The sequence below is a fragment of the Cynocephalus volans genome, chromosome 11 (assembly GCF_027409185.1).
Source record: "Cynocephalus volans isolate mCynVol1 chromosome 11, mCynVol1.pri, whole genome shotgun sequence".
Classification (NCBI taxonomy): domain Eukaryota; kingdom Metazoa; phylum Chordata; class Mammalia; order Dermoptera; family Cynocephalidae; genus Cynocephalus; species Cynocephalus volans.
In genome coordinates this window covers 120,139,539-120,163,310 of record NC_084470.1, presented here as the reverse complement: position 1 = coordinate 120,163,310, position 23,772 = coordinate 120,139,539, and the positions used below count along the sequence as shown (strand labels likewise).

Genomic DNA, 23,772 nt, shown 5'->3' with positions numbered 1-23,772 from the left:
AGCGGGCGGGTGGGGGAGGGAGCCTGCTTGAAGCTGGAGCCAGCCCGCCTGCACTTTGTCCTCACCCTCCCTTTCATCCCAGCCTTGGGAGCCTGGGACTTTCTCAATGGAGCAGGCGTGTGGGGAATGCTCTGCAGGAGGCTGAGGGGGCTGGCCTCTGAGAGGGGGTGGACATTCCAGGCATTCTTTACTTCCTCTAGGAGTCTGGCTGTGGGGGCGGAGGGCAGAGAAGCTGCCCAGCACTGAAGGAAAGATTTCTTTGGAGGGAGAGAATAAAGGCTATGGGGGTGTCTTCTAGCAGCAGGGGGCAGGGCTTCAGGCTGATGGAGGAAAGGGTGGCAAAGGAGAAAACGGTGGGGGGTGGGGCCGGACAATCTACCAAACCCTGTTCTTCCCGCAGTGCTAAAGGCAGGAAGAGCAAAGTGAGACCCTGGAACCAGGGCCTTCCCACCTGCGTGCTTAATAGGGTCAGACCAGAACTATTGATGCAGGTATAACGTGGCACCTTACAGAGCTAAGAGCTCAGCGTTTTTGGTTTTGTTTTGATTAAGCAGTTTCCCTGTTTCCCACCCCTGGCAGCCCAGGGGGGATGTGTATTAAGAGAAGTCTCAAAGACCTGTACCTCCCCCCTGCAAAGAGAACAACGAAGGCTGTTTTCCAGTCACCATGCTGGTTTTAATGGAGCAGTTCTCCCTGGCTATAGAGGAAAGGAAGAGGGACTGTCAGGTAGACCGAATTGGGGTGTGGAGTGAGCGGAACCAGAGACTCATCTCCAGACGGTGCAATGGAGCATGTGGATTTGCAAAAGATCACCCTTACCCCATGATCAGTGCGGAATCATTGCAGAAATCTCTTTAGACAAAACTTAGATGTCATAGTGGATTCCCCAGAACACACCATTCACATTATTGAAAACAGCAAGATTCACTTTTTTAAAACACAGAGTTAAGAACATAAAAATAAATAAGGTCATTCTAGAGACCTGAAAGCCCCGAGAAACAGACACATCCATAGACTAGACTTCAGGAGCAGCTTAGAGGCACACGTTCCCAGTCTTTGAGGTCCAAGGTGGGGTCCAGAGAAGTCTGGGCCCTTTGAGATGAAGTCCATTAGCAGCCTGAGCCTTTTCAAGTCTTTTAGATTCATAGCAGCGACTCCAGGAGGCTCAGGCCTGGTTTGGAGGATGGGGAAGGGGAGAGAACCTTTGAGGAACAGAGCTTGTGTTCTCTCATTCCTGGGATAAATAAGGAAGGGTTAATCCAGACCATTCCCAGGACACCCCAGGCACATCAGAGGTGTCACATATTCCAGTTCTAGTGGTTGATGGGGAGGGGTGTGTGTGAAGACAGTCCATCACCACTTTGGCAGGGAATGAGTAGGGAAGGGGCTGTCCTTGCAAGGCACCGTGCATGACTTGTTCATGGCAATAAAGGAGATAGGCACTGACAGAGGCTCTTTCCAGGGCTCTGCAGCCCCATCATGTGTACAAGAAACAGGCTATCTGGACTGGCCACAGGCCTTCCCATTCCCCCACTCCTTTAGTCTTTCCCCCTCTATTATCTTCTTGGTTCACTAGGGCCAAAGACATGAACCCTGGGCAAATTCCATTTGCCCATTTCCCACATCCTCCCCAGGGCTCCCTTGCAAACCATCTTAGCCTTCTGAGCTGGGACGCTGGTCCTGGGGGGCAGGGGAGAAGGCACTCTCCCCTCGGGGTGCAGAGTCTGCCCAGCCGGGGAATACCCTCCACCCTCAACTGAGCTTTGAGCAGACCCCCAGTGCCTGTCGGTAGGTCTCTGTCACCTCCTGGCAGTCTGTCAGGGAAAAACAGCTATCCCCCCCAAGGGGATCCTGCCGCCAGCGCCTCAGGCAGCTTCCAGGGTCTTCTGTGGGGGGCTCGTCAAGCCCCATGAGGTTGTCCACAGATACACAGCCCCGAAGTGGGGGCTCGGGGAGCCGTTCAGGCAAGTCCAGCTGGTCAAAGGACTCAGAGGACAGAATGCTGTCCTTGCTCACAGCCCCTGAGGGACGGCTGGCCCGGGCTGGGGGGCGAGGTGTGGCCAGTTCATCCAAGGAGCCAAAGGTGACAGGGGCTGTGAGCTCCAGGGCGGTGCGGGAGAACTTGCCGTTGAGTTTGAGAATGCCCTTGCGACGGAGGAGCAGCCCCGAGGCTTGGGGTGGCTTCTGCTTTGTGGGGTCTTCACTCACAAACACGTCCCCTGCATCCAAGAGCTCCCCAGACTCACTGGGCTCAGGAGAGGAGTAGTAGCCAGACTCGCGCTGCTGAGATTTCTTGAGGATGCCCTTCTTGGGGAGCAGGGGGCCAGCCTGCCCTGGGCTCGCAGGGACAAGGCTGGGTTCCTGAGGGTCTTCTTTTGCCCCCTCCGAGGGCAACGCCTTCTTCTTGAGAATCCCCTTTGGCAGCTTGAGGTTGCTCTTGCCAGGGCGAGGGGAGGAGTCGTCGGCTGGGTCACCCTGGAGAGACTGGGCCATGTCATTCTCCTTGCGGGACTTCTTGAGCGAATGCTGGCGCTCCAGGCCAGGGGCGGCGCTCCCACCGCCCGGCGCGTGCTGCTTGAAGAAGCTGCACACCTTGGCCCCGTTCTCCAGGAGGGGACGGGACGAGCGCCGGAGCCAGTCAGCCACCGAGGCCCGGACGAAGTCGCTGCCAGGGTGCCCACCCTCCCGCAGAGCCTCCTGCTCCCCCACGCGGGTGGCATAGCCCCAGTTGACCCACCAGTGACAGGCCACATCCTCCAGGGTGGCCCGGCGGGTGGGGTTCACCATTAACAGCCACCGGATGAGGCCGCAGGCATCTAGAAGATAACAGGCAAGGGCTTCAGTGTGGCAGCTGCGAGAGTGGCACCCACCGTCCCCTCTCACTGGCTCACCCCCATTTGAGCTAAGATGCTGCTCCCTCCTGGGTCAGCTGTGTCCACTCCCACCCAGGGCTCCATACATGCCACAGTCCAGGCCAGCTCCCCAGGACCCTGCAGGACTGTGACCCCCTCATTTGCCCTTGTTTGTGTGTTAGTGTGCATTCTCTTCTTCTCTACAGAAGAGGGAAGGGACTTGCTCGAGGGTAAACTAAGGCTCTCAGTTCCTTCTTCCTACCTTCTATATCACAGGTGAAAGGATAAAAAGATTTCTGAGGATAAGGACAAAAACTATAGGAAATGAGACAATTGTAGCAAAAAGTTTCTAAGTGAGACTTTAGGAAGCACTTCCCAAATGTGATCAAGCAAGCGCACATGGGAAGGAAGAGATGACAGGGGTGGGTACCCTAATCTACTGTGAGTCACCATGGCCTGTTGCCCTCTTTACCTTAGTACCACTGTTTAATTCCTGCCCCAGGCCTGGAGGACACCCACATCTGTCACTCACCAGAGGGTTTAGGCGGCTCTCGGTAGGCCCCGCTGCTGATCTGTTTCACCAGAGTCTTATGGTCCTGTCCGTCAAAAGGCATGGTGCCATGCACCAGGATGTAGAGGAGAACACCCAGGGACCAGCTGTCCACCTGCAAGAGAGGCGGGTCAGCAAGGATGCCCATATGCCACAGGCTGGAGGGCTGCCAGCCTCACCACCAATACCAGAGAAGAAAAGGGTACACACTGGAGAACTTGGAGGGAGGACAGGGCATCTGCGGACCACCCTCTCGTACTCAGGGGCAAAGGAGGGGTACTGAAGAAGGGGCTGAGGCCCCCGGGAGGGACAGCCACCAGCACAAGAGCAGTAGCCAGGTCATCCCTTCTGCACCAGGGTAGGGTGGTTATGACAGACACCATCTCTTCATCACTCCAGGAGGCTGGATTGGGTGCCAGGAAAGGAGATGGGAACAAGGAAGGTGATGGGGGCAGAGGACAAGCTGGCAGTCAGGAGACCTAAGTTCTAGTTTCAGTTTCACCATTCCTAGCAAGAGGCCTGGCAACTCACTTTGGGGTCCTGAGGTTTGTGCTCTGAAAAAGGAAGTAACTAGAAAACCAGCCCATCTGTCTCACAGGATCTAAAGTCATAGCAAATGACTGAGGCAGGCTGGCAGAGGAGGGAGGCCACTTACCTCTGGACCCGTGTAGGGCTTCCCGTTGACGATCTCAGGTGAGGCATAGAGCGGGCTCCCACAGAACGTCTGCAGGAACTTGCCTTGGTGGTAGAGGTTGGAGAGGCCAAAGTCAGCAATCTGCAGGATTGGGGCAAACAAGGACATGGGTCATACCAGGGCCTGCGTTGTTCTGCAGCTCTCAGCCTGCCCCTCTCCAGACCCTGGGGAATCCCAGACCCCAGCAGGAGAGAAAGAGTCCCCAGATCTTTCCCCCTATGGGGCACTGTCAGTGCAGCTCAGGCCCTGGAAAAAAGAGCCATGGCAGAGGACTGTGAGGGCTCCAAGATCTTCACTGTTCCCCTGGCCCTTTGCTCACACTGTATTTCCACTCCTGGGATGCTCTCTCTGACATCTGCACATCCTCCTGATCCAGCAAGCCCACCTCCCCAGGAAGCCTTCCACTGTCCCGAGACCTCCTTCTCCTATGAAGCCCCCTGGAGGTCCTGCTTGTCACTTCTGCCTCCCAGCCAGCCTGTACACTCCCATGCTGACCTCCCTGCCCCCGCTGATCCTGCAGCTCCTAGCACAGGTGGGACCCTGGATGAGGCTCAATGGACACTTATTGACTAGAAGGATGGTCAACCAGATGGAGGGGACAGCCAACTTCTCATGCCAACACCACAGCCCTCAAAAGCAAGCAAGCCCCATTACCGATTCACCATGCCAGGCTTGAGCTGCCTTTCCTAGCAAGGGCTCATCTCTGCCCATGCCTGGGCAGAACTTGATGGCAACAGCCTGGGGTCAGCACGGTATAGTTAAGAAGCACCGGTGAGGACTATGGTGATAGCCCAGGAGAAGGGATCTCTCAGGACTCTTTGAGCCATGTGATACTAAGGGCTTGAGAGGCTCCACTCTTGCTCCCTGGAGAGACTGTTTCTCCCCTGTCTTCACACGGAGGCTGAGGCTGGTGCCCTGTGGCTCCCCACCTCTTCACCCCATCAGAGGGTTGTGTGTGTCCAGGGAGGAGCTGTTTACGAATCTCTGGCTCCTCAGTTTATGGTTTTATTGGCCTCTTATCAAGTGGTTGCTAGTCAAAGCCCATAATGAGGCATATGATTAGTATCAATATGAAAGTGCGTGCCTGTCCTGGTCATGTGGATTTATTGGCTCTAGCTTCCCTCCCTCTGGTCAGCATCAGAGAAAGCCACACCTGCTCCAGGAACTGGCTGGTAAGGGGAATGGCCTCAGTACCAGGGTGCCTCGGGGCACAGGTCAGGAGCCACCGGGAGAGTCTATGTCCTGAATTCAGGGAGATTCTGAAGAGGGTCAGAGTGCAGAGTTACCCTCCCAGGGGCCTGCAGAGACTACCCTCCCTGCCTGAACCAGCTCTTGACATCTTCCTCTTCCAGCCCTGAGGTCTGAGTTTATCACATCAACATAAACTTCTCTTGACTGACCTAAATTTAACTACTTAAGTATGGGAACCCAGCAGCTGCGGGAAGCACGAAGCTGGTGCTGGAGTGCTTGTTCTGTGGGAAATGGTGCCAAAGAGCTACCTAATTGTAGCAGATATAAGTGTGCACATGTGTGTATATGCACTCAGGTGGGCAGAAGAACTCAGGCTGTGGCCCTCTCCCTGTCAGGGCCAAGGGTGTGAGCAAAAGCTAGCCCTAGATCTAGGCTCCCATTAGCCTTGTGACCTCCAAAGAGCACTGGTCTGGGAGCCAGAAGACCTTGGTTCTAGCCCAGGCTCAGCCACTGGCTAGCTATGTGACCTTGTGCAAGTCACCCTCATCCTGAGGCCTCAGTTCTCCGCCCATAAAATGAAGTGTTGGAATGGATGATGGCTGAGGCTCCCACCAGTACCAACGTATAATCTCAGCTTTGCTCTGCTCCTTCCAGAACCCAGTGCAGAAAAGCTAGGGTGGGGTGAGGAAACTTCTGGAAACAAGAAGTGGGGCTCACCTTGATATTTCCATTGGCATCTAAGAGGATGTTCTCCAGCTTAAGATCCCTGTGGACAACTCCATTCTGAAAGAGGGAGGGAGGAGAATCAGAGCAAGGTCACCAGGGAAGGGAAGGGGCCTAGCCTGGACAGGGAGGTAAACACAAAGGCACTCAGCTGGGGTTGAGTGCAGGGAGGCTGCAATACCAATGTGCACTGGTACATAGTGCAAGAAATCACTGGCCCTTCCATCCCTGGCCATGAGACTCAAAGCCAGAGATGCCGACATTTATTTCCTTGTCTAAGAGTCCAGACGGTCTTACCTCTGCTTCTGTCTCCCTGTGTGATCCTGGACAAGTCATAGAATCTCTCTGGTCCAAACCAGCCCCAGAGCCCCAGGGGCCACCCCCTCGGAACATGGCTGGGGCAGGGGGGTGCTCACCTGGTGGCAGTAGTGCACGGCAGAGACGATCTGCCGGAAGAAATGCCGGGCTTCACACTCACTGAGCCGCTGCCGCTCGCTGATGTAGTCATACAGGTCACCCTGGCTGGCGTACTCCATGATGATCACGATCTTGCTGCTGTTCTCAAACACTGGGCAGAGCAAGGCGGGGGACGTCAGGCCCTTCCAGAGCGTGCTGCTCCCCACCGGGGGTCACACACTCCTCTCTGGCCCCTAACCAGACAGGGCACAGGGTGGTGACTAAAGGCTGGAGAAGGGCCTTTGAAGCTGTCAGCTTCTTCTAGGAGCAGTGAGTTAAGGCCAATAGCATGGCTTGCCCTCTCTCCCCTGGAAGATCAGGGTTTGGGGGATTCTGAAAACTACCCTGCAAACTCCCAGGAAGGCAGAAACATCACTGGATGAGAATGAAAGGCCAGGCTCTTTGGTTCAGAACCTGGTACTTTTTCACCTTGTGACCTGGGACAAATCTCTTCTATATACATCATTAAGAATGCAGGATTGCTGAGTGGTCTTGTACAAGTTAATCAACCACTGTGCCTCAGTTTCCTCATTTGAAAACTGCAATAATAATGGCGACCTCACAGGGCTGGGGTGAGAAACAGATAAAAAAATCAGTGATAGCTCCAGGGCTGGCTAAGCAAGCTAGTATAGGGTCTGACCTAAAGCAAGCACGTGATAAATGGTACCTACTGTTATATTTATAATCAGTATCCTCATGCATAAAATAAAAAATAATGCCAATAATAATGCCTGCCTTGAGGATCAGAGGAGGAATAAAAGTATAAAAAAGTGGATTATAAACTATAAAGTACACCAACCGTGGAGAGCTGAGATATTCACTATCCCTACCCTCTTTGAGTTCCTGTTTAGAGTATCCAGGCCAGGGCCACAATGCATAAGGCCTCATACACAGAAACAGAAGCAATCAATACATCTTTGGTAATTAACCAACTGGCTGGGTTCCTGGCAGTCAACGGATCCCAGCTGGCTCATCTCCATGTGTAGGAGAGGCCTTCTTGACACCTTAGGCCTTGTCCCAGCTCCAGCCCCTTGGAAAAGTAGGAAGCAGCTGGTTCAATAAAACTGGCCCTTCAGTTGGGTGTGTGTCAGAACACGTATATCCATGACATTGCATTTTTGTGTGAAAGGGATCCTATGGGTTTGGCTTGCTTGGCCAGCTCCAGAGCTGTTGCTGTCTGTCCTCTGAGAAGGATCTGAGGGAGGAGGCTTCTCCCGAGAGAAGTCCCAGGCAATCGAATACATGGCCAGGAGAACTGTGCTTTTTTTCCCGGGAGAACATGAGATCCATAGTGGCCCAGCCTCCTGGGAGTACCTGTCTGGGACTTCACCCCTGTAGTTCTCAATACCTCTGCAGGGGTGCATGCAACCTTTGTGCCATGAAATTGTGGGCTGACAGCCAGCCAGGGCACATTCTGGAAAGCAGCTCGGTTGGAGGCCAGTTCCCAGGACTAAAGCCTCCCCAAGCCCATTCCCTCTGAAGCCTGTAGAGGGATGGGGATGAATCTGGGGGGCACTTGCAGACACACAGTAACAGTGATGCCCCTATGTCTGTCAAATCTGAAGGTCCGGGGGAAGCCACATCCTGAGTTTCAGAGCTCAGGACCCAGACCCAGTTGGAGATATGGGTGTGGGGGAGAATTCACACACACACAAGACGCACTCATTGCCCGAACAGCAAGCTCAGCCTGGCTTAACCAACACTATGCCATCTGCCCACTCTTCCCTGAGGGAAGTACACAGAGATACAATTAGCCTTCTCAGCCACTTGCCTGGGCTCCTCAAGGGAGAGGCTCAGACCACAGGGCCATGTCAGTGGCTCTGTCTTTAATCTTCCTAAGTCTCCAAAAGTGGAGACTTCTCTGTTTTTTCCTACCAGGAATATTCAGGCGGAGGCAAAGCCACAGGCTCCCTTCCCTCCCAGCTGCTGCTGCTATCCCTTGTTTTCCATTTAACTGACATTATGTAAAGGCTCGAACCAGACAGGTGTGTGTGGGAGGGTGCTCCCCCTCTTTCCCTTGTCACCTTGTCTTGCTCATTTTGTTGTCTGGGTCACAGGGAAGAGGGCAGGTGCAGTGGCAAAGCCAGCAGTGATGTCAGAGAGAGGCTGAGAGCAACAGAGAGAGGTAGGAGCCAGCCCCATGGCAGGAATGATTCAGAACACGGGTCAGACCCTGGGAGGCCTTGTCCTGGGGATGCAAGGAGAACAGCAGCCATGCACCTGAGGCAGGTGCAGGTCTACATACAGAAAACCTAACAATATCAACAAAAAAGCCTGCAATTCCTTGAGTACCTCCCATGAGCAGAGCACTTGGTCACATTATTCGGTTTGATCTTTGCCATCAACCACTGTGACGTAAGTGGGATTATCCCATTTTATAAATGAGGAACTGAGGCCCAGACACTAAATCAGATGAGTTGTCCAAAGTCATACAGCTGTGCTTCAATCCAGCTTTAGCCCAACTCTAAAGCCTGTGTCTTTTTTACTTCTTTGTGTCATCCGTTCTGACTTCTCCTACACACACACACACACACACACACACACACACACACACACACACACACACACACACACACACACACACACAGAGAGAGAGAGAGAGAGAGAGAGAGAGAGAGAGAACCCTGATGCTCAGCTTTCAATGCCTCGCCTCTGTACCTTCATGGATGGTGATGATGTGGGGGTGGTTGAGTGACGACATGATCTCAATCTCCCGACGTATGTGCATCAAATCTTGCTCATCTTTGATTTTATCTTTCCGGATGGACTTGATGGCCACCTGGGAATAGAGAATGCAGGAGAGTGAGGAGAAAGGTCTGGCAGGTAACGGCATCCTTGAGGATACTCTGGGGGCCCAGGCCTTGGTAGTCTGCCTGCAGCTGCTACAAAGGCCACAGGGTGCATCCCTTGCAGAGAAGCCACTCCATCCTTCACCAGGGTAGGTGGCAGAGAGGCTGGTGAACACCTTCTCTAGAACTGCAGCAGGAAGGAGGATGGGCCAGTCACCTCCTTATTCATATGAACAGAAAGGTAACAACTGCATTCGTAAGGCTGATGCTTTGAGATTTACAAAGCAAATTCACCATACTGCACCATGAAGACAAGGTTTGGGCCTGTTTTGCTCATGGCTGGATCCTTGATGCTGAGCACAGTGCCCAGCACACAACAGGCATTGAATAAACTGTTTGTTGCATTAGTAAATGGACTGGGCTTCATATAACCCTGGTAAGTAGGCCCAGAGAGCATTATCATACCCATTTACAGGTGTGGAAACTGGAACCCAGAGAGGTTAAATGACTTGCTCAAAGTCATACGGTCACTAATTGGCACAACATGGATCAACCTTGAAAACATTAGGGACAAATATTGTATAATTTTACTTATATGCAATACTCAGGGTAGTCAAATCCATAAAGACAGAAAGTAGGATGGTGGCTGCCAGAGACTGGGGACGGGGGACCAGGAGTTGTTGCTCAATGGATACAAGTTTTGCAAGATGAAAGGCATTCTGGAGATTGGTTTTGCAAGATGGAAAGTGTTCCGGAGATTGGTTTTGCAAGATGAAAAGCGTTCCGGAGATTGGTTTACAATGATGTGAACATACATAATGCTATTGTACACTCAGAATGGTTAAAATGGTAATTTTATATGATACATATTTTATCACAATGTTTAAAAAATGCCCCGCAAAATTATGAAAAACAAACGAAACCAAACACCAGTCTCTGCAGTCCAGGTAAGGAATGTCCCTCCCCCAGCACCAAACAAACAACTAGACAGTTAAACAGTCCTCGGGGCCTTGCTATCTTGGTGCAGAAAGGTAAAACACACCAGATAAGGATTAACCCTGCTGGCTGGTATGTGTGGGGGTTCAGGAAGGTAGAGCAAGGCAGCGCCCTCCCAGCTCCAGGAGGCGCTGCGTCTCTCTCTGTGCCACTTGGCAGCTGCTCCTGGACAATGCACCAGACATGGTGACTGGAAAGGGGAGAGTAACACAGGCAGGGTCAGTGTGTGTGTGCGACAGACACTGCCTGAGTCAGGGACTGGGGTTCTCCAGGTTCTGTTGCTGTCCCCACGGGCGAGTCTTACCTCCTCTTTTCTCTGAAATAAACAGGTTGAGCTAAGACGTCTGAAGGGTTTTCCTGCTTTCATTCTGTGAAAAGAGCCCTACAAATGCCATGGGGCACTCGGGGGCTGTGCTGCTGGCATTGGGTGGGGGTGGGGTGTCACGGGCCCATCAGTTCCTGGCAAGCCCTGTCCAAGGACACAAGTAATAAATACGAGACTTCCTCTGCATAGGAGATAGGCAAGTTATGAGAAATCTGAAGATGCAGACCGGGGTAAACAGCTCCTCATTCAATTTCCCAGGAGGGTTTGCCCGCCCCCCCCCCCCCCCAAGATTCAAAGGGAAACAGAAAAAAGGAAACTTCAGTTTGAAGGGAGGGGCCTCTAATCCACCCTTTCACAGGGCTCTGGAGGCAGACAATGGCTTCCGGCTCGCTTGGCTCGCAGGGACAGCCTGTGTTCCCCATCAGACAAGAATGCGGAACAGCCCTAATCCCGTAAGAAGAGCTGCTCACAATGCCCTGGCCCGGTCACCCCGGCAACGGGCCAGGGATGGCGTGCCCTCCGCCCCACTCCTCCCCTGGAGCCACATCTGTGAAAGAGGAGAGGGTAGGACAATGCCAGGCAGGAGGGATGGTCACCATGGGGCCTCCTCCACAAGATGCTAAAGAGGCCCAGGCTGCAGCTGCAAGGGACCAAGGGCTGCCCTCCTTCTGCTCCAAACCATCCATCTCACCCTACTGAGCTAAGCAGAAAAATCCCTGGGCTTGGAATTGAGCAAGGGGTGGGGGCAAGGGGGTAGAGAGTTTGAATCCTCCATCTAGGAGGCACCTGTCTCTGGATTCACCCTGGAGCATCGTTCCCACACACCTCTTTCTCCCTACCCCTTTCCCTCCTTGAAGGGGAGATTTTATGGACTGGTTCTTTTATTTCTAAAATTCTTTGTTTCTAAAATCAGACAATAGATAAAGTTCTATGAGCATTTCAGAGACAAGGGTCCATAAAAGTGTATTCATAGATGGTAAAAACATATATAAACACAAATCACATATCTAGACAATCAAAAATATTTGATAGCTTAAGATGCACACATATGCAAAAACTATGCACATCTTGGATGTACAGTTGTGTGCACACAAATATATAGGATAGTGAGATTAAATCATCATAGGGTTAGAGGGCAGAGCTCTAAAAATAACAAGGTCTAAAAGAAATAAGATTCCAAAAAAAGAAAGGGGTCTTCGAGGTGCTAGTAGGAGTCATTGTATGAGTAGAGTGTATACAAGTAGAATCCCAAGATCCACCTCTTGCAACTCTGGAAGCCTATAATTCTAAATCAGAATTGTTAACCATCAGTGAACAGTTCCATCTTCCTGCAAGCTCATGCTCTGGCCTCACGGGGTAAGTCAAGGACCCCCCATTTACCTACATTAGGTCCTAGGAGATTATAGCTTGTCTGGCACTTCCCAGGAAGAAAAGAAAACAAGTTATGTTATCAGGCCTCCATCAGTCCCCAAGCAGGTGACAGACAAGAAGAGTGATGTATCACCACTGCCCTGGTGGAGCTTGGCTACTGCTCCCCAACCTATCCCAGCCCCGCGGGACAGGACTCTAGTTATCTGCTGGCTGGCCTGTAAAAGTAAATCAGATACAGCAATAGCTCAGGCCTAGACAGAACTCAGCATACAGAAAGGCTTCAACAATTATTTACGATATTTATGTTCACCAGTAAACAAGTATTTATTGGTTAAGTCATTGGGTTAATCTTTGACTGATGGGACCAGATAAGATTTTCTCCCCTTCTTCCCAGGCATGGGTGGAGTCAGCCTAGGTTATAAGGACTAATTTTTAGGGACCTTTGTTCTCACCTGCAAGGCAGTTGGGCAACTATTCTCTAGAATAAAAATAAGCTGACTAAAATTAAGGAAAAGGGTAAGAATTGCTAATGGATCACCCAGAGGTAGAAGGCCACATGCCTGGAGACATCTGGTATAATTATTAATATTTCCCCCTTTACTCTCCAAAGTATCAAAGTTTAAGCAACACATTATATGACCACCCTACTCAGAGGGGGGAAGAAAACCAGGCCCAATGATGGTCATGTAAACGTGAACAGCTGATTAGTGGAGTGGCATCCAGAGCACGGGTATCTAATCCTTACTTGCCCCTATCGAGCTATGCAACTGAAAACAAGTCACTTAAATGATCTGGGTAACTGGTCTGGCTAGTTTTAATGTCCTCATCTGAAAAATGAAAGGACGTTTATTCTCCAAACATATGCTGAATGCCTACTATGTGCCTGGCACTGTGCTGGGTGTTAGGAATTCAAATACTAGACAGTCCTTGCACCAAGGCCCTCAGTCAACTGGGAGAACTGGCAATTAAATCGACTCCAGTCTAGTGTGATAAACGTGGCAGGTGAGGTCCATGCCTGCCAAGGGTTCCAGGAGCACTAGAGAGAGCTTCCTTTGCCTGGAGGAGCAGGGAAAACCAACCCCGAGAGAAAACTGTTTTAGATCTTGAAGGAGGTTTGCTAAGCCAAGGAAGGTGGGATAGGGAGGGGCAACAAGGGCATTTCAGGCAGAAAGAAAGATATGAGCAAAAGCCAGAAAGAAAGCAGCCATTCACAAGTTAGCACATCAGGATTTCTTTATTTTTTTCTTTTTCTTTTCTTTTTTTTTTTTTTTTTTTTTTGTCGTTTTTTCGTGACCGGCACTCAGCCAGTGAGTGCACCGGTCATTCCTATATAGGATCCGAACCCGCGGCGGGAGCGTCGCCGCGCTCCCAGCGCAGCACTCTACTGAGTGCGCCACGGGCTCGGCCCGAGCACATCAGGATTTCTAAGCTCCTTTCCAAACTCTAACATTCTCTTATGAGCTTCTTCATAAATGAGTTACCTGCTACTATGTCAGGAGGTGCTAGCATTGTTACAAGGGGATTGATAGAGACCCCATACTATGGCCATGTTAACCTGCCTGAGCATAATTCCTCCTGATTCCTACTGATACTGTCCAGTGATTCTCTTGCCCCTGCAGCCATCACGTTGGAAAGACATCAGGGAAAATTTCCTATCCTGTTTTGCAAATGGCAAACACTGAAGTTCAGAAAGGTGTGCTGACTTTGCCAAGGTTCCCCAACACATCGAGACAGAGTCAGGATGTAGAATGGAGGGGTGTTGCCCGGAGAAGTTGCCATCTCAGAAGATAAAGTTCCTTGGAGATGCCCTGGCCAGCCTCCCATGCCTGGAGAAGGGAATGCCCTACATCTTGCCCTGGGCCGGGTTGTGTGGTACCACAAGCCACCCCCATGTATACAGATATACAAACATGCCTGGCTCCTTTGCCAACAGCCTGGAGGTGGATGCTGAGGCTCAATGGGTAAACAATGCCACTCTCCCAGGAACGCAGACTGGAATGATCTGGATTCAGGAGAGGATGGTAGAAAGGTCTTAGAAAAAGAAGATCCAGAGATGCTGGTTCCAGGTGCTGGAAGAGAGGGTGCCAGCTGAGCATCTCTGGTCATAGCTATCACCCAGAGTTGGAGCCAAGATCCTTGACTCCTTTTTGGCTTTCACAGAGCAGCTGCTGTCTGGGAGGCGGGGCAAGGAGCTAGAGGATGACCCAATTAGATAATGGAGGAGACGTTGGGCTGCACAGAGTGGGGATGAGCCTGGGGGTTGCTCACCATCCCACCAAACCTGCCAGAGAACTAGGCACGGAGCAGGAATGGGCTCTAAGGGGAGTCTGAGCCACCTACCCCAAGCCCCATACTGTGCTGCCCCTCCCTGCCACCCTCCAGCCCGCTCTGCCAGGTTGCTGGGCAAGGAGCTTCCCTGCCCAGCCCTTTTGTGTGGTTTGGCAGGAGCCCAGAGACAAGAGTTGCCTGCAGCCTCCCTCCCTGCCACTGAGTAGGCAGGTGCAGGAGGAGCTGGGAGGGCAGTGTCCCACCAACCAAGCCTTTGGCAGCTGGCTAGGCGGGAGTCCTCCTCTGGAGCTGGGGCCAAAGAAGAGAGTAGGACTTTGAACGAACAGAGTCCAAAGTGGATTGGGTTAAGGAAGCTGAGCACAATCCATACTCTTGCTTAGGGCAGGACAGACCTAGGATGGGGGGAAGGAGGCCAGGAAAGAGAAGATAGTGCTTGTTCAATGCCAGCCTTGCTGGGATAATAACACTGGGTGTATCAGACATCGTGCTGACCACTTTACATATATTAGCTTATTTAATCTTATGAGAATCCCATGAGGTAGGAATGATTATGATCCCTACTTTATAGATGAGGAAAATGAGGTACAGAGAGGTCACACAAGTAGTAAGTAATGGAGTAACGATTTGAACCCTTGCAGTCTTGACTCTGAGCTAGGCAGCCTCCCTGATGAGGTTTAAAGACCAGGAATGTAGTGTAGGTCACCCACCCAGGTTCCCTCTACATAGTCAGTGTGTGGGGGGGTGGGGGCTGGTTCCTAATGACTCTTCCCACCTGAAGCACTGCCTGGAGCACTGGGAAAGGCAGCGGGAACTAGCTGCTGGAATGTCAAAGTATACCAAAGCAAGCCTGGGCTCATCTCAAGGCCAACTCCCAGTCTAAGACTCAGTACTTGGTCATCTGGGTCCTGGGGTGGTCAAGTCAGAAGCCGACATTGCCTGCACGCCACTAACCAACCACAGGATAATTCACTCCCCACATCTCTGGGCCTCAGTTTCCCTTCTTTCAATGAAGGAATTGGACCACCTCAGTCATTTCCAAACATTTTGGAATCCTATGCAGCAATCTAATCTATAAAAGAGAAAAAAGCACCCCACCCAGAGCGCTACCCACTTGGACTCCCCTCATTCCCTCATGGCACCTCTTGGAGGAAAGACTTCCATGCAGATCATCCCAAAGTCTTTGGTGGACTCCACCATGCCAGGGACCCCAGCATGTTTTTCTCTTTAAGGGGAGAGGTGGTCAGGGAAGCTGGAAGAATCACAGGAGGAAATGTCATTTGGGTACCAGGAATGTTTCCAAGATCCAGAGCAAATATTTATTTTTCCTTTGATGTCCTCCTAGAGAAGCCATTAGTCTCATCCACTTGCCCTCCCTCCGAACAATCCCATCTGGCCCCTTATAATCCCATTTAGGCAGGTTGGGAGTGGGAAATGGGCTAGAAAGGTGGAGAAAAAATTGGAATGGAAGTCACCCAGCAGGCTTTCCTCTGAATCTAGTCCCCACCAACAATCTCAGTTCACTTGTGGGGAGTTCTAAGGCAGTTCTCCCCCTCCCACCCCACCCCCACCTCCACTGAAGTATTCTGAGGCATCAGGTCTCTTTTCAGGGAAGACAGTCAAGAAGTAAAGATGGGGGTGGGGTGGAAAGAGGGCAATGCTCCAGGACTGAGAAGCCATTACCCAGCAGGCAGCTGTTCTCCAAGGAGGAAGACCCTGAGCAAGTTCCCGGCAGCAGTACTGGGTAGTCTGTGGATCAGAGAGGTCCAGAGCAGGTTCAGAGCAGGTTCCACACCTACTGATCTTGGCTCCCTACGTACAGCAAGAGGCATGAGGCCAGGAGTGTCTTCTGAATTCTCTCTGTTCTAATGTAATAATAAGAGCTGGAATCTCTGCCTAGACTCACTGAGGTTTGAAAACTGAAATCTGGTTTACCTAACTCCAGAATCAAATGAGAAAACACACTCTCTCTCTCTCTCTCTGTCACACACACACACACACCCCACACAGTGACTCAGGTCAAGAGCCTGATGGGATCTCTGAACTTCAATCTCAGTTTCTCGGCCACCCCAGTCTCCACGACCCTGTCTTCCCCCCAACAAGAGGCACGAGGCACAAGCCACGAGCGACTATTTTCCATCTAAGCCCCTGACAAAGCCTGGTCCCAGCAGTCTCAAGCCTGGAGCCTCACCGGGCTCTCACACTTTATAGAAAGAGAAAGAAAAGGAAAGCCAGGAAGTACATGATTGCCCAATAGCCGTAACCTGGCAGCGGGCAACTGGGGACTGTGCCAGGCATTAGCAGGAAAAACATACTTGGTCCTATTGACGGGGCCATAATTCACCCCTTTCTCCAACATCCACTCTCCTTCACCAATGAAATGACTTCTTGAATTTCAAACCAGCTACTAGCTGCAAAAGCAAACAAATCTGGGGAGGCGACTGCAGCCATAGCCAATAGGGCAAACTATGCCCCCCCACCCCGCCACGCACACATAAACACACACACAGCCTCACAATGCAACTGGATTCAGCAAAACATAATCCCTAAACCACCTGGCCTAAAAGGCTTGTTAAAATACAGATTATTTGGCCCCATCCTAGACCTTCAGAATAAATTCTTCTGGGAGTGGAATCAGAAAATAAGTATTTTGAACAAGCACCCCAGGTGATTCCCATGCACCTTAAATTCAAGTCTGAGAACCATTGTTAGCGAACTTTTGGCAAATTTGCCACCCTTTCAGAGCTGGCCTTTCCAGATATAAATATCAGTTCTCACTGCAAGTTTTATGTGTCAGGAACGATTTAAATTCTCATTTGTATCTTATTCAATCCTCACAGCAGCTTGTGAGGCAGGTTGTGTTTTCTTCAGTTTCGCAGAAGGGGAAACAGTACAGAGATGAAAGGTCACACAGATTACTATGACTACCACACACACACCAAATTAACAGGACAAGTTCCTGAAAAGGTCCCAAACCCAAAGGTATCTTGGGGCACAGTGGACCTGGCACCAGAGCCTGGTTTAACATTTTCCAGAATCAAAAACCCATGAAAATGAAATTTCACCTAAATCTTAGAGCTGGAAAGGACCCAGGTGTCAAACCCACCCCTTTGCAGATCTCCATAGCATGCTGGGCTGCCAGACTCTTAAGAGCTGAGGAATTCCATATCTCATTCATTCATTCGACCACACACATATTTATCAAACTCCTATTAAGATCAGGTGCCTTCTACTGCCTCTTCCCATTCAGCTCTATTGAATAGTCTGTTCCAAGCAAAATTCAACTTAACCCCCACTTCCTCTAGGGAGCCTTCTCATCCCAAGACAGGACACACTATTCGACCTCGGCGCAACCTGCGCCAACTATCCACTCACTTCTTTGGCAATCATCACAGGCGGTCTGGTGTTGCCCTTACAATCATAGAGAGACATCTGCAATGAGCGCCGCCCCCCGCAATCTCAGCGTGGTAAAGACTGCATGCAACTCCACCCAGCAATGCACTAGGCCCCCGCCCACCCTCCTTCACTCCCCGCCGGCGGCCAAGCCCCGAGCCCGCCCGCCCGCCGCCGCGAGAGGGAGCCGCACTCACCAGGCGCCCCGAGCTCTCCCGCGCCTTCTTCACCTTCCCGTAGGTGCCCTTGCCCAGGGTCTCCAGGAACTCGTAGCGGTGCCGCAGGTTGTGCTTGTGGTGGTGCCGCTTCACCGCCTGCTTCTTCATCAGGGGCTTGGGGGACTTGATAAGCCCGTCGGTCAGGGGCCGGGAGAGCTCCGTGGCCAGGGCGGCGGCGGCCGAGAAAGCCTGTCCGGGGCGCCGGGAGAAAGTCAACGACTCCATGGCGAGCAGGAGAGAAGCGAGAGCGGAGCGGGTAGCAATCGGCTGCGCGGGGAGAGCTAGAGCCCGGGCACCTGCCCCGCACCGGCACAGAAGACCCGCCGCCGCCCCGGAGCGCGCAGTAAAGCGCAGCATTCCAAGTTGTTATAAACGCTCAGAGCCCGAGTCCCTGGCCACGCCCTCCGCCGCCCATTGGCCTGCTCGCCGGCGCCGCGTCACCAGGGCCGCCCGCATTGGTTCGCTTGGGCCCACGGCCCCGCCTCCTCCCCTCGGCGTGGCTGGGAAAGGTGTTCATGGAGTCCCGCCCACCTGAGCCCGAGAGACCGGAATGGGGACTAGTAGACTGCTTGGGATTACTACTAGAGCCTTCGCTTGAGGACCTTGGAACTGCTCTTAACTCTGAGTGCCGGTTGGTCCCGATTAGAGCCACCTGTTGTTCTATTGTGCTGTGTTCTCAGTCGGCCATCTGAGGGCGCCGAAGATCGCCCGAGCATTTCTCATCCTGAGTAATTAGCTTCTCCCAAGCCAAAGATCTATAAAGTCACTTTACCACTTCTTTAAGTCCATTAAGGAGAAAGCGGAATGGAATGGAACAGAGGCAGACTCCAGGTCTAGGGTCCTGAGTTCACTTGTCTTCAGTTAGATCCACCTTAATTGGATCCTGGAATCCAGTGGTCTTGAAAAGTTCTTGCCTCTGCATCCAAGAGGGTTTCTAGGATTGAGTGGATCGCTAAAGATGTGGCGGAATTTAGGAAGCGTTGACAGGAGGAGGAGAGAGCCAAAAGGGAAACATTTATTCATGTATGAATTATTGTATTTAATGAATGTATTTAATGAATTATTAAATACATGTATTTAACATGTATTACATTCCTGCTATTTAACTTGTGTCCCTAAATCTGTAAATAGCTGCCCCACCCAAGGTTTTCCCCTCCATGATTTTGGAGCCGGGAGTACTGGTGGTAGGTCATGGTGTTTGAGGCCTGGAGCACTAGGTCGAGAATCCCCATGCCACGTGCTCATCTAGAGTGGAAAGAGAACATCCACAGGCTCTCTTCCACCCTCGACATGGGAAGAAAGGAACATTCCCCTTTAGACTTCTCGATAACCCAGTCCTGTGAAGTGAGTGTTCCGTCTGAGGCCACACGGCTGGTGAGAGAGCAGCGGAACTGTAATTCAGACCCTGGTCCCTGCGGAGGAGAATGGGGGACTTCAGGTCTTCCTTCCCTCCCCTGAGAGAAATCCTTCCTGCAAGCAGATTTAGGGCCCTAACTGGATTCCAGCTCTGCGGGGCAGATAGCCTTCCCCCTCAGCCCCCCAAGGAGGAGGATGCCTTTAGTTGTATATTCAGGACATGTTGAGAATCAAGGACTAGATCCCCAGTGGCTGAATTTTTTATTTAGTGTCTGCTCACTTTCCTACTTCCACTGACCCTTTGATCCATTCTAGTGTGAGTCATGAACGGCTGTCCCCATCCCTCCATGGAGCTGTCTGTCTCTTTTGTGGTTGGAGAGGATCCACCTTATGCAGGAAACCCTCCCCAAGATCTGGAGGGCTACAGGAGGTGGTAGCTAGTTGAGCATTCTTCCCTCTACCAGCCCCCCCTTTTGCTCTGGGTTATCTGTGAAAATAGAATGAGGCCCCACAGACAGTTCCCCTGACCTGCTGTTTCCTTTCCTCCCTGAGATGTGTGTTCATTCCTAGGGGCCCATCCAGATGGATTAGGACTCTCAAAACGAAGCATGAGTAATGTAAGAGTGAACACAGGGCTAAGTGCTGGGAGACCTGAGTTGTAGTCCTGACTCTGATATTAACCATTCTGTGCCTTCTACCAATCACTTCATTCATTCTACAAATACTGGTGCCCACTAGGTGCTGAGCCTGAGGATATAATAGTGACAAATGAACACAGTCTCTGCCTTCAGAGAATTCTCAGTCTAGTTAGAAATAAGAAAATCCCATACAGAGGGAGAAGTGTCCATGATGGGGGGAGAACAGAATGCCCTCAGGATGTATAACAGGAGGGAGCCCCTAGCCCAGATGGGAGGAAACTGGTCAGGGGCACCTTCCTGAAGACAGGTGTTTTTAAGCTAAGACCAGCAGGACATGTGGCAATTAGCCAGCTGAATCAACATTTCATTGGAAGTAAGATAAAAGAATTGTATGAGATGAAAGAATTATATAGACAAGCCCAAGATTCCCTTTGAAGCTTAATCTAGACTCCCATGAATGTTTCCAGGTATCCCCAACACCTAGTGCACTGCTCAGTACATAATGGTGCTCAAAAGATGCTTATGGACCTAAGGAATGGATGCACAATGGAATCCAAAGACTAAAGTGAAAGTACCTCCATGTGACTGATCTCCCTCCATTACCAGCTAAACTGGTGGTAGCAGTGGGGGCACATTGTCTGTGACCTCTCAGCGCTTCCCACCCCAACTTCGGCTTCCTTTGACTACAATCTGAATCCCCACGTAGGTGGCAAGCCATGGATGACCAAAAACCCCAGAGAAAAGAGATCTTCCCTGTTACAGCCAGGCTGCACCTGGCAGCCCACAGGAGCTGAAGGATGGGGCTTTAGTGATATGCGGGCCTGGCTGCTTCCTGTCTACAGCAGGCAGGCAAAGGAGGTGAACAGACACAGAGCTGGGCAGCAAGGGACTTGGAAATGGTCTTAACTGCTGAAACTTGACTCTCAAATTCCTTAAAGGGAGATCTGGTCGGGAGCAGAGCAGTGGCCGGAAAAGAATGTTCGGCTGTCTGTCGGCGGATATCGGGGAATTCCTGGGTCATGTGCTCAGATGTGTGGGCTGAGCTGAGCCACTCTCAATCCTGCCTGCTCCCCCACCCAGTCCTGGGAGGGGGAAGGCTACCCTCCACCACCACCCCCTGCCCCCAATCTCTGATCTATGTCTGAAGAGCTCCTGGAAAAAACCATTCATTGGGCCTACTATGTGCCACACTAGGAAAACACTTGGGAACAAGCATCTGTCCCTGTCTTTACACACTTCACAGTCTTTGTGCATGTCTGAGGGTGGTGTCTAGACTAGTAAAAGTGGATTTGAAAGTAGCTCTGGGTGAGGACTGCTGTGATATGTCCTGCTCGGTGTAGGGTGCAGGCAGGAGCACAAAGGAGGGGCACCAAAGCCATGCTTTGGAGGTGAGGAGGGGGTGGGGATGGGTATCCAGATATATCTAAGATGGGCTTTGAGGAGTGACTAAGAATTAGTTCCCTGCTTTCAGGGAGTTTACCATTTAGTAAGGAAAATAAGATAAATATACAATTCACCATATCCAAGGCAGAAAGTAATAAGTCCCTCAAGAGTGGTGTAAAGTGCTATGGATGGGTTTATTCTGGCTCAGGGTTTGGAGGGGCAGCCTCAAAGTTGAGCCTTGAAGGATGAGTGGGATTTGGATAATCTGTGAGGACAGGCCTTGGGGATGGGAGAAAGGGAAAGAGATATTTAGAGTATGGAAGGGATAAGGAGAGGAGAGAAGGGCTGTCGAAGAGCATGCTCTATATCGGATGATCTACAGGTAGGGGCCTTTCTGGGACCTAGAGCATCTCCTGTCTTGAAACTGTTTTAGTATGGATGCCAGAGCCCCTCCTTTTTTCACCCCCTCTGGGAAAAGGCTGCAGCAGGATGGAGAGCTAAGCCCTCCACCCATTTCCAGAGACCTCAGCCATCACACTGCATTTCCCCAGAGCTCAAGGGATGAGTTATAGCCCTCGGTCACACACCCCTCCCCTGGTGGTGGACCATATGGCCTTGAAGGTGTTGACCTTCCCTCCGCAGGGGATGATGGAACTGCCTGGATACGAACCCACATGTTAGAATTGGCCCTTGAAGACAGAATTGTAAATCCAAAGAGAAGGACATAAATCCTGGTAGTCTTTGGCACATTGGGTTGCCTGGCTCAAAGCTGCCCTCTTCTGACCAAACTAAGCCTAACAAGTTTTATGGGATGCCCCAAACTGTGACAAGTGGGAGTCTATTTAGGCCATTTGTTCCTCCAATGAGCCATTCCAATGAGTTCATTCATTCATTCAACAAATATGTACTGATCAACTGCAATAAGAGGTATAATACTATTTAACATCTATTGAGCCAGGCCTGGTTGTCAGCAGCTTAGATACAGTGTTACATCCAAGACCGCCCAGCTGGAAAGTAGCAGAGCTGTGAAGCACACACTGTCATCCAGCATCATGGCTTGTTCCCCTAACTATTACATTGCCTTGAAATGCCCAAATGGGCTCCAAAAATACAAGAAGGAACTTGTGAGCTGCTAACAATCTAAATTCTAGTAAGTCTTACCAGCAATTTAGAGAATTTTGTGCTGCAAACACTGACAACAGTCCTCAATCTCTCAATTACAATAAGAAATTGAATGTTATCCACAGGCCATGCCTGGGAAGGGGATGTGACAGAAGGAGAAGCTGTCTCTTCTCCCCAAGCCAGAGAGTTTGCCCAGTCTCCTGCCTGGAGCGGCAGGGAGAGCATGCACAGAGGGACAGGAGTCAGGAGTCCTGGGATCTAGCTCCACTTCTACGACTAACCCACACAGTGGCCGTGGTCAAGGACTTTCTCTTTTGGGGGTGTTTCCTTATTTATTAAAAGGGATTTGGATAAATCAACTCTGAGAGTTGATTTCAGATCAACTGTGAGTTCCCTGCATTATCTAAGCAAGGATAAACTAGAAATCACTGTCACTTGCCTTCTTTTGCCCACCTGGTGACTGATTCTCTACTACTGGACATTTAGGTGCCCCATTCCCTCTCTCACCTGCAGCTGGCATGGTGTTTTTGGCTCAGGAGTCTGGCAAGCTGGGCTCCAGGTCCTTCTCTCCTCACTGCAGCCCTACCACACTCTCAATATCTCATTTCCTCACCTCCATCCCCAAAGCCTTTCCTCACAGGTTATCCAAATCCCACCCACCCTTCAAGGTTCAGCTTTGAGAATGTCCCTCCAACCCCTGAGCCAGAATAAAGCCACTGATTGACAGTGACCATAGCTCATCATCCTGCAATTCCGTGGATAAGAATCATTCTCTTTTACACAACAAACACGTTATGTGTTAGCCGCGGTTCCTTAGATCACTTGTATTAATAAATTCAATCCTTGCCACGACTCTGTGAAGCAGTTACTAGCATATGATTATCCCCATTGTACAGATAAGGACATTGAGACCGAGAAATTAAGTAACTGCCCATGCAGGGTCACAAAGCTGACAAGTGGTGGAGCCAGATTGGACCCCAGGGAATCTGGTTCCAGAAACAGCACTCTTTGCCAACATACTTTGGCTTGGAGAGGATCCCTGATTGACCCAAAGTCTCAAGTAGACTGAGCTGCTCTAGGTCATAGTTTGCTCATCTGAAATATGTCCTATAACTACCTCATGGGCTTGCTGTGGAATGAAATAGGATGTGGAATTGTCAGGTTGGTGGTTTCCTATCCATCTGTTTAGGGTTTTACTGGGCTCTGGTCCTCCCCAGACCCCTCCCACAATTCTGGCAGAGACTCAAGTGTGTGTGGGGGGGGCGCTGTGACAGCAAGGGGCTTATCAGATGCTCCAAGATCCAGCTGATGTGATCTGGGACAGAGGACAGTTAAGATACGCTCAGAGCTCTGCCCAAGGCTGGAGCTCTGTGCTGGGAGGGAGGGAGGAACACTCTCATTGCTGGTTTTTAATGCCAGACAAGGGTGT

At 51.1% G+C, this 23,772-nt stretch overlaps 1 protein-coding gene across 1 annotated transcript; it reads right to left on the bottom strand.

Moving 5' to 3' along the window:
* Positions 1-650: 650 nt before the first annotated feature.
* NUAK2 (NUAK family kinase 2) lies at positions 651-18,172 on the bottom strand. Its single transcript, XM_063114077.1, has 7 exons — positions 17,824-18,172; positions 9,125-9,245; positions 6,427-6,578; positions 6,005-6,070; positions 4,058-4,177; positions 3,385-3,517; positions 651-2,816 (listed from the first exon to the last, which is right to left on the bottom strand). The coding sequence occupies exons 1-7, from the start codon at positions 18,067-18,069 to the stop codon at positions 1,753-1,755; spliced, it is 1,902 nt and encodes a 633-aa protein (XP_062970147.1). The 5' UTR covers positions 18,070-18,172; the 3' UTR covers positions 651-1,752.
* Between the last annotated feature and the right edge of the window lie 5,600 nt (positions 18,173-23,772).

Excerpts from the sequence above, each read along its gene's own strand:
- NUAK2 (XM_063114077.1), bottom strand. The coding sequence starts at position 18,069 with ATGGAGTCGTTGACTTTCTCCCGGCGCCCCGGACAGGCTTTCTCGGCC. Across the intron at positions 9,246-17,823 it reads GGGAGAGCTCGGGGCGCCTG|GTGGCCATCAAGTCCATCCG; the intron begins GTGAGTGCGGCT and ends CTCTATTCCCAG. Across the intron at positions 6,071-6,426 it reads CCGTGCACTACTGCCACCAG|AATGGAGTTGTCCACAGGGA; the intron begins GTGAGCACCCCC and ends TCCCTCTTTCAG.